The 9,987-nt window shown below is 41.6% G+C and overlaps 3 protein-coding genes across 3 annotated transcripts; 1 reads left to right on the forward strand and 2 right to left on the reverse strand.

The window, feature by feature from the left end:
• On the reverse strand, positions 1-888 carry LOC146663557 (P2Y purinoceptor 1-like). The gene has a single exon (XM_085417379.1). It carries the CDS (start codon positions 886-888, stop codon positions 1-3), a length of 888 nt encoding a protein of 295 aa, XP_085273505.1.
• Positions 889-4,217: 3,329 nt separating this feature from the next.
• Positions 4,218-5,445, reverse strand: LOC146663558 (proteinase-activated receptor 3-like). Its single transcript, XM_085417380.1, has one exon. The coding sequence runs from the start codon at positions 5,118-5,120 to the stop codon at positions 4,218-4,220; it is 903 nt and encodes a 300-aa protein (XP_085273506.1). The 5' UTR covers positions 5,121-5,445.
• A 3,223-nt stretch (positions 5,446-8,668) lies between these two features.
• LOC146663559 (DDB1- and CUL4-associated factor 7-like) lies at positions 8,669-9,964 on the forward strand. Its single transcript, XM_085416378.1, has 3 exons — positions 8,669-9,300; positions 9,407-9,616; positions 9,767-9,964. The coding sequence occupies exons 1-3, from the start codon at positions 9,154-9,156 to the stop codon at positions 9,896-9,898; spliced, it is 489 nt and encodes a 162-aa protein (XP_085272504.1). The 5' UTR covers positions 8,669-9,153; the 3' UTR covers positions 9,899-9,964.
• The last annotated feature ends 23 nt before the right edge of the window (positions 9,965-9,987 follow it).

A 9,987-nucleotide genomic window follows, 5' to 3' on the forward strand; every position in this document is an offset into this window, starting at 1 on the left:
TTAGAACTTGCACCGTCCAAGCCTTAAAAAATCGAATTTCCCAATATTATACAGGTAAAGCAGAGGCATGACAGCAGATCCCCAAGAGGATGAAAGGGTAACTAGATAGTCTAAGATACATTGACGAATCGACAGCTTGGTGATCAGGTACCCCTCAACTGAAATAAGAACTACTGGAGGGAGGTAAGAGATGATGACCATGGTCAGGCTGAAGATGATAGTTTGAATGGCCCTTTTTTTCTGGGGATTGATGCTGTTTCTGCCAAAGTCAGACTTTATTAATGTATAGAAAATAAAACCATCACAGATAACAATTATGATAACAGCAATTAGATATGTCACAACAGGAAGCATGCTGTTAAATAAATTTGAAGAAAGCGAGTATGCAATCCCAGAGGCGAGTGTGAGAGTCCAAACAATGCCAGCCATCACAACCCTGGGAGCCAGACCTTTCCTCTTGTGATAAGCAACTGGATGAACCACAGCCAGGTAACAGTCGAGACAGGTACAAGCCATCAGGAGCGGTCTCCCACACATATTCAAGGCATAAACACCGCACCAAACTGACATGAAGTCCCACCCCAGCCAAATGAAGTTATTTAGTATTCCAGGTGGAAGGAAGACAAAGAAGATAACATCCATGATCGAGAGGTTAAGTATGAACAACTCATTTGGTGAGAATGGATTTTTTCTCCTGTGTATTTTAAACATCTCCCAGAGGATGGCAACAGTGGAAGGAAAACCAAAAACAAAGCACAGTGCTGAGACAACATCCCAAGCATAAAAGGCCGGTTCAGTGCCATCACAGGATAAGTTAGACCTTTCAACTCCAGCCAGGGCAGAGCTGTTGGAGGGAGGCTTGTATCGAAGATGAAGTCCAAGCAGCATTATTGAACAGTGGCTAAAAGACCTGAAATATACAGTACAACAATTATTTACTATAGTTCAAATAAATAAATACAATAAAGGAAAACTTTTAAATCAGAGTATAAGCTTAAAGTTAAACTTCTCGTTCTATTGACTTCAGATAACTAGCTGAGTGTTAGTGTCGGTGTCACTACTGGTAGTGTGAGGAGATACATGGACCCTACAGAGGTTGCTCAGGTAGTCCAACCCCTCCCTGCAGAAGGTTTGCTGTGTCTCCCAGCATAGTCTCAAGAGCATAAAAAGGCTGTAAGCAAGCAACTTGGATTATAAAAAACAAAAATGTGATGTGAAGTCTTTATATAATCAAACAAATGTGCAAAAGATGCTGAGACTCGGCATCTTTGGTCGGCAAACAACGGAAAATGTACATAAAAATAATCATTATTAAACAAAAACGCAAACAAATGAGAACTGTACCTTGTTTTGAGGTTTTATGAAGGTGTTTGTGCTGAGGTCTTACTGTAATGGGCTGCCTGGACGTTTCAAACTCATCTTTAAACTGCTGTCTAAACATGTGTCCTGATTTCCTGACAGTGGAAATTTTGCAAATCATATTAAAAAAAAGTGTGACAACTGAGGTCATGAGCTTTAAAGACCACAGAGAGAGACACAATGTGCCCAGCGGATCAGTGCTGGAGCAAGAGCTGAGATGTTTTTCCTGTAGGTAATATATTAAGAAGTGAGCCGAAATTCACACTTCATATGTGGATAGATTATTATTATATTATTATATAACATATAACATATATATACATATAATATAACATCAATGGGCTTACTGAGTGTATCACAGACTACATAACTTTCTGCACCGACTCCATTGTTCCAGCTCAGACTGTTCATTGTTACCCAAATAACAAGCCGTGCATGACTAAGGACATCAAAGCCCTCCTCAATGACAAGAAGAGGGCTTTCAGAGAGGGCAATAAAGAGGAGGTGAGGAAGATCCAGGTGTTACTAAAGGACAAGATCAGAGAGGCTAAGGACAATTACAGGAGGAAGCTGGAGTGGAAACTCCAGCAGAACAGCATGAGAGAGGTGTGGAGGGGCATGAAGACCATCACTGGATTCAGGCCAACCAACGGCAGGGGAGCAGAGGGAGGTGAGAATAGAGCCAACGAGTTGAATCTGTTTTTCAATAGATTCGACACCACAGTGTCTGCTCACACCCCCACAACCTCACCTGTAGTCAGCCTGGAATCCAGAGCCACACCACTGTGCCAGCCTCTCTCTTCACATGGCCCTGTTGCCTCCTGTGAGATTCCTGACACCCCTCCCCCACCCATCACCTTCACTCAATGCCAGGTTGAGATGCAAATGAGGAGACTTCACTCAGGCAAGTCTGCTGGACCAGACGGAGTGAGTCCCCTTGTCCTCAAGACCTGTGAGGAGTCTTTCATAAACTGTTTATGCTGAGTCTGAGTCTGCAGAGGGTACCAGTGATGTGGAAGACATCATGCCTCGTCCCTGTACCAAAGACGCCACGTCCCAGTGGCCCCCAGGATTACAGGCCCGTGGCACTCACCTCCCACATCATGAAGACCCTAGAAAGGCTCATCCTGGACCAGCTGCGACCCATAGTAAGACCACATCTGGATCCCCTTCAATTTGCTTATCAGCCTCGTCTCGGAGGATGCCATCATCTACCTGCTCAATCGTGTCTACACCCATCTGGACCAGCCGGCGAGCACTGTGAGGGTCATGTTTTTTGACTTTTCCAGTGCTTTCAACACCATCAGGCCGACCCTCCTGGGTGATAAGTTAGCAGCGATGCAGGTGGATGCTTCTCTGGTGTCCTGGATTGTTGATTACCTGACAGGAAGACCACAATATGTACATCTCCCACAGTGTGTGTCTGACAAGGTGATTAGCAACACAGGGGCACCACAGGGGACTGTCCTCTCCCCCTTCCTCTTCACCCTCTACACCACAGACTTCAGCCACTGCACAGAGACCTGCCATCTTCAGATGTTTTCTGATGACTCTGTGGTGGTTGGATGCATCAGCAGGGATGATGAGACAGAGTACCGGGCTGTGGTCGACTCCTTTGTCACGTGGTGTGAGCAGAATCATCTGCAGCTCAACGTGGCAAAGACCAAGGCACTGATCGTAGACTTCAGGAAGACCAGGAAACACTTGACCCCTGTTTCAATCCAGGGGGTCAGTGTTGACATTGTGGAGGACTATAAATACCTTGGAGTACACATTGACAATAAACTGGACTGGGCTAAAAACACCACAGCACTTTACAGGAAGGGCCAGAGTCGTCTCTATTTTTTGAGGCGACTGAGATCTTTCAACATCTGCCAGAAAGTGCTCGGGATTTTCTATGAGTCTGTTGTGGCCAGTGCGATCCTCTATGCTGTTGCATGCTGGGGGAGCAGGCTGAGGGTCGCAGATGCCAACAGACTTAATAAACTGATCCGTAAGGCCAGCAATGTTGTGGGGATGGAGCTGGACTCCCTCAAGGTGGTGTCGGAGAGGCGGATGTTGTCCAAAATAAAGACAATGTTGGATAACACCTCCCACCCACTCCATGACATGTTGGTCAGTCACAGGAGCACGTTCAGTGAGAGACTGAGAGTACCGAAAAGCACCACTGAACGACACAGGAAATCATTCCTGCCTTAACACACTGTTTACTGCAACAGCTACACCCTTCTTGCACATGTTCTTACTTTTTCAGCTATTTAATAATAAGTGACTTTAAAACTATTAAGTTTTTAATAGTCTTAAAGTTATTAAACTTTAAGACTATTAAAACACAGCAGCATAGACAGACACACTTGATTTAAAAACTGCTGTTTGCAAATAAAAAATCAGCAAAATTTAATTTCAAAACACCTTCCCTCTGCATAATAACAGAAGAACATGCCTTGTTATTCTATCTTGTTGGTCTAATGGGAGAAAAACCTCCTGAATTGCTTAATTAGAGTCATTATTGCCCACCTATTCTCTACTGTGGAGGAACACAGCTTAAATACATAATACAGCCATTCTCATTTTATTATTAACATCTGATAAAGCACACAGGTCCCAAACACAAGTCTTAACTGTACATTATTAAATGTATAGGTTTGTTTTCCCATGGTTTTGTTATTCCAACTTTTTTTCCTATTGGCCCAAATAAAATATTAGATCCAACGTGTAACACACATACAGAATTATATAAAAGGGAAGACCTGTAAATATGAAGTTAGAGAATCTTATAAACATTCGACAACAGGCGACAGATACACAGAAATACAGCTAGTAGTTTTGACTGTTTGGGTGGAAATAAATACTGATGCTTAAATTACAACTTGCAGCATCCAACCTTTAAAAAAATCCAATTTTCCAGCATTATAAAGGTAGAGTAGGGGCATAACAACAGATCCCAAAGTGGAGGTAACTGTAATAGGAATACCAATAGTACATATGAACATCTTGTCACTGGGCATCAGAGGTCCACCGATTAAAAAGAGAAGTATTGGAGGAAGGTAAGAGATGACTACCATGACTAGGCTGAAGATGACAGTTTGAATGGCTCTTTGCTTCTGGGGGTGGATGTTGTTTCTGCCAGGGCCAGACTTTTTCAGTGTATGGATGATGAAACTATCACAGATAACAATTATTACAAAGGCAATTAAAAATACCACAACTGGAAACATGCTGTAGTACAACTTGTAGACAAGAAAGTATGCAATCCCAGATGCGATCGTGAGAGTCCAAACAATGCCAGCCATCACAACCCTGGGAGCCAGACCTTTCCTCTTATGGTAAACGACTGGATGAACCACAGCCAGGTAACAGTCGAGACAGGTACAAGCCATCAGGAGCGGTCTTCCAGATGAATTTAAGGCATAAACACTGTTCCAAACTGCTTCAAAGTCCCAATACATCCAAATAAAATGATTCATTATTCCAGGTGGAATGAAAACCAAGAAGATAGCATCCATGGTGGAGAGGTTAAGTACGAAAAAGTCATTAGGTGATAACGATGTACTTCTCCTGCATATTTTAAACACCTCCCAGAGGACTGCAACAGTGGCAGGAAAACCAAAAACAAAGCACAGCACTGAACAAAAAGCCCAAGCATACACGTTAGATTTAACACCATCACACCAGGAAAAGTCAAACTTTTCCCACACAAATTCAGATGCAGCTGAGCTGTTGGACACACGCTTGTATTGAGGATATATATCTAGCAACATTGCTGAGCCGAGCAGTTGAGAGAAAAGATGAAAGATCAGCGAGATAGAGGTCAGAGAAGTATTTGCAGTGACGTTCTAGTGCTATGTGCTGCCTGGACAAATGCATCAAATGTTTTGGAACTGCTGCATATAAATGCGGCCAAGCATCCATCAAATTAATGATGTGGCGTTAGTGGAGGTTTTGCAAATCATCTTGGAAAAAAAGCAAAGGTACATCACCCAGGAGATATAGACAGAAAGACAAAAGACATAGTTGGGCTGGCATAATGATTCAACAACAATACCAACAATAGAGTGAAGAATTGCTTGCGGTTTTGTGAATTTGTTGGCCTCTTTGGCACCAAAGTTCACCATGTTCGTTTAGTATAGCATGCTAACATATTACACCTTCCTGGTAGCAATTCATGATACAGTGATTTATGGTGTTTTTTGTTTATTTCATATATATTCACCACGTCGTTCTTTTGATTCAAAAACAGATTTTCAGGATCTTTGAATACATACCAGAACAGCTGAGCAATGCCATAACTGGTTGTCTTAAAGGATATGAAAAACAATATACAATTAAGTGTTTTTAACTAGTGAGTACATTTAGACTGTGAGTGACTGGTGACCTATCAAGAGCATACCCCACTTTTCACCCTCTGACAGCCAGTGACTCCAACACAACCTTTACCCTGATAAGATAAGATAAGATAACCTTTATTAGTCCCACCCGTGGGAAATTAATTTTGTTACAACAGAAAGTTGACCGTGCAAAGTTACAGTAGCAAAAATTAAGAAACAATCACTGGAATAGGATAGGATAATAAGAATAAGATCATGTACACAATACAACAGAATAAAATACAATGTTGTCAGAAAAAGGGAATCGGACTTAGTGTTATTGCTATTGCACATGTGTGGATGTGTGTGTTTGGTCAGCTGAGAAGTCCTTGTTGTGGAGTCTGACAGCAGTAGGAAGGAAAGACCTCCGTCCCACATCGTGGGTGCCGCAGCCTGCCACTGAAGGAGCTGCTCAGTGCTGTCAGAGTCTCCTGGATGGGGTGGGAGATGTTAAATTGTAAGAATACCTTTTTTCTCACAGCTCCCTTGTCCAAATCACACTGAGTTTTTCTAGTAGTACGAATGTGTATTTAATATACTACTTTATGTTGTGTAGTGAAAGGTCGGAGAACTGTATGTTCTCTTTCATTGCAACTAATCTAATGACATGGCTAATAACAATTTTTTAAAAAGCCATATTCTATAACAGATGCCGACCAAAGGTTTTAATCAAAACTATAGGTCTACCACAGATCTATGATAAATTCCAGCCAGGAGCTGAGTAAATACTGAATGTCAAATGTATTTGGAAGTGATGCAAATATAATCCGAATTTGCACACATTGTTTTGTAAACTCTCACAGAAGCATGCATGAGGACTGGGCAAACAAATGTTTCGGGTGTTAGCTGGAAAAAATAGCAATGCTGTCAGTGCTGACAAATAATCCTACGCATACTGTTAAGGGTCCTCCAAGTTCACTTTCAAATGATAAAATAAATTGTTGTGTTCTGGTGAAAATTACTAATGTGTTCGTGGAGGCGTAGAAACATCTGGATCTTTTAGTAGAGTAGGTATCACAACAACAAATGGGAGATAGCTCCCTCAGGTTCATTCAAGGAACTGCTGTGTTAAGGAATTTCTTTTATTTGGATTTTATTTGCAGCTGCTCAGGTCTGCAGTGCTACCTTCCATTGCCTCTCGTAAACTTACCACTCTAACGTCAAATAAATATTATAAAACACAAAGTAAGTTAAGAATAAAAATTTTTTTAAGATGAACAAAAGTGGCACTTAAACACCGTAAAAAACCAAAGCAAAGACGCTCATCATTATACTATTTTTGTCCTCCGGTTGCCGCCATTGCTGCCGTATTATGAACTAGTGATGGGATTTCCAGCTCTTTTTAGAGAACCGGCTCTTTCGGCTCCAAACCGGCTCTTCGGGTTGTTTTGTTTAATTAATTTATTATTAACAATAATATAAAATATAAAATTATGCACAAAAGGAATTACTAATGTAAAAAAAAAAGTGGTTTTATTTATATATGTTTATATATAAATATATGCGGTGGCTCCGAGAGACAAAGCCTACGGTTGCCCCTAGAGACAAAGCACGTACAAATTCCAAAACACATTTCTAGCGTTAACTTAACTTCCAAAACAGAGCTCCTTAGATCACTTAAATTACACAATTGAAAGCATATGTGTATTGTTTTTGTATTTATACACAAGCACTCATATATATTCAAATGATTTAAAAAAAATGTTCATTTACCTGTTACTACCACACATCAAATACGGTCGTTGGTACTTCCTGGCTTGTGTAGCCACAAGATAACAAAGGCTCAACACTGCGCCCAGCATCCTGGAGCACTTCTGTTGTGTTTTGTACGTGTTTTGGAGTTTTTACGTGTTTTGGAGTTTTTATGTGTTTTGAAGTTTGTACATGCTTTGTCTCTAGGGGCCACAGTAAATATACTTTTATTTATTCACTCCACATAAAATGTAATAAATAAATCATATAATACAAAAACCAATTATTCACATTTCAATATTTAAATTTTCAGCTTTTTCCTTTTAAACAAATTTAAAGTGAAACAACACAAAACACTGCAAACCACAACACAATTAAATATAAATTATAATATGAAAACAAAAAGAACATGCATATTCTCTGTCATATGGACCTGCATGAATAAACTTTCTGAATCCTTTATCATCTGCAACTGAAAATAGTTGTGGATGATTACTATACCTTTCTAATGTGACGTTGTTGTCCCGGCTCTCTTTCTCTGTCTCTCTCTCCTGCTCTGTTCCTGTGCTACTGAGTGTAACTACCGCCCCTCCCCCCCTTTGCCCAGCGCAAAGCACAAGGCTGCATGCGGAGTGAAGCGGAAAAAAAGTGCGAGAGAGAGGGTGAGAGAAAGAAAAAAAAACAACCCACGGCTCGCGATAAGGAGTCGGTTCGCGTCATTCACGTCAAAGATCCGGCTCTAAGAGCCATTTCGTTCGCGACCGACACATCACTACTACAGAGGCATTATGTTTCTTATAATCTATTCAGTAATCATTACTAAGAAATTCCAGCATGACCTGAAATGAGTGTTTGAGACCATAAACTCATGGGCTGCTGCGGCCAACGTGGTTCAAAAGGCATAGTTGTTACTTTGTAGGTTTCTGATTTGGGTCGCACTTTCCACTACAGCTGGGAGAGTGTGTAGGTTTTCAGTCATCCAGGTTATAGGATGACTTGAGAACCTACACCTAGTCTTAAGTGCTTAAGAAGAAGTCCAGTTGTTATTTTATCAAGCTCTTGAGACTACTGGGAGTTCGCAGAGAAGTCAGCATCTTACATGCAAATTACCATGGCAGTCTGCTGTGACAAAAGCAACTGCAAGGAGGTTTTTATCAACCAGTTGGGAAATACACATTTTTCCTAGGGATTGATTTTCCATTGACTGCCAACAACCACTTGCCAACTGGTTGGGAAATAGATATTTTTACTCACAACCAGTGGTTGCAAGTTAGTTCTAGACCAGTCTCTAGAGATGTGTGACTTGTTGTGACCCTTATTCACTTGACCATACATTGTCACACATCCAAAATGACAGATCTGAATACAACCAGAAGTTTGTTTGCACACCCACAGGTATCGCCCCCTGCTGGCCATAAAAAAGCAATGCAAGTTTAAGCCCTTTCGCTTTGGCTAGACTTTCAGACCTGGAAGCTAAGTTCATCTTTTATACTGTCTATGGTATTAGAACATGAAGTTAAATTTAGACAATGATGTTTTGTCGATTGGCAGGTGAGTGATAGAGAGACCCGTCTGGAGTGTCTGCTCAACAACAACAAGAATTCAGATTTCTGTGCACAGCTCACATCCTTTGACTGGAACGAGGTGGACCCAAACTTGTTAGGTAAAAACCTCAGGGCATTTAATCGATAAACCCAAATTACAATGTTTGAAACTGAAAATAAAAATGTTGTGAATGTATGTTGTTGTTTTTTTCTGTGCAGGTACTTCCAGTATAGACACCACCTGTACAATCTGGGGGCTGGAGACTGGGCAGGTGCTGGGGAGGGTCAACTTGGTGACAGGTCACGTCAAGACACAGCTCATAGCTCATGACAAGGAGGTAAAAGTTGTTAGATGATCCATCAAACTTTATTGAAGCGCTGTCCTTTAAAACAAACATGTTGGAGTGACAGACTCATGTGGGCCACTGTCTGCTTGTATCGCAGGTGTATGACATCTCGTTTAGCCGAGCAGGCGGGGGCAGGGATACGTTTGCCTCTGTGGGTGCGAATGGCTCGGTCCGCATGTTTGACCTCCGACACCTCAAACACAGCACAATCATCTACGACGACCCACAGCATCACCCATTGCTCCGACTCTGCTGGAACAAGCAAGATCCCAACTACTTAGCTACCATGGCGATGGACAGCTTGGAGGTTAGTGCTGCTCCATTTAAAGGGCTCCTGCTCAGATCATGAAACTGCACAGTGGAAATGTCAATCTAACCATTTTTTCCTTTTATTTTGTATTGAAAAGTCAATTTAAGAGAAGCTCTAAAAATGTAAAGCGTCGCTGTGTATCCTCAGGTGGTGATTTTAGACGTGCGTGTACCCTGTACTCCGGTAGCCAGACTCAACAACCACAGGGCCTGTGTGAACGGAATCGCCTGGGCGCCACATTCCTCCTGTCACATCTGTACTGCAGGTAGGCAGCTGTAGCAAAACACTTGATTGTAGTTTTTAGAGCACTGCATAATATCGTTATTTAAAGGAAACCTAGGCCTCTGGTACATTTGATTGGCCCTCCT

Source organism: Rhamphochromis longiceps, linkage group LG8, assembly GCF_057381845.1.
Source record: "Rhamphochromis longiceps isolate RC_006_pf linkage group LG8, R_longiceps_female_GT1.1, whole genome shotgun sequence".
In the NCBI taxonomy this organism is placed as follows: domain Eukaryota; kingdom Metazoa; phylum Chordata; class Actinopteri; order Cichliformes; family Cichlidae; genus Rhamphochromis; species Rhamphochromis longiceps.

Excerpts from the sequence above, each read along its gene's own strand:
- LOC146663559 (XM_085416378.1), top strand. The coding sequence starts at position 9,154 with ATGTATGTTGTTGTTTTTTTCTGTGCAGGTACTTCCAGTATAGACACC. Across the intron at positions 9,301-9,406 it reads TCATAGCTCATGACAAGGAG|GTGTATGACATCTCGTTTAG; the intron begins GTAAAAGTTGTT and ends CTTGTATCGCAG. Across the intron at positions 9,617-9,766 it reads TGGCGATGGACAGCTTGGAG|GTGGTGATTTTAGACGTGCG; the intron begins GTTAGTGCTGCT and ends GTGTATCCTCAG.
- LOC146663557 (XM_085417379.1), bottom strand. The coding sequence starts at position 888 with ATGCTGCTTGGACTTCATCTTCGATACAAGCCTCCCTCCAACAGCTCT.
- LOC146663558 (XM_085417380.1), bottom strand. The coding sequence starts at position 5,120 with ATGTTGCTAGATATATATCCTCAATACAAGCGTGTGTCCAACAGCTCA.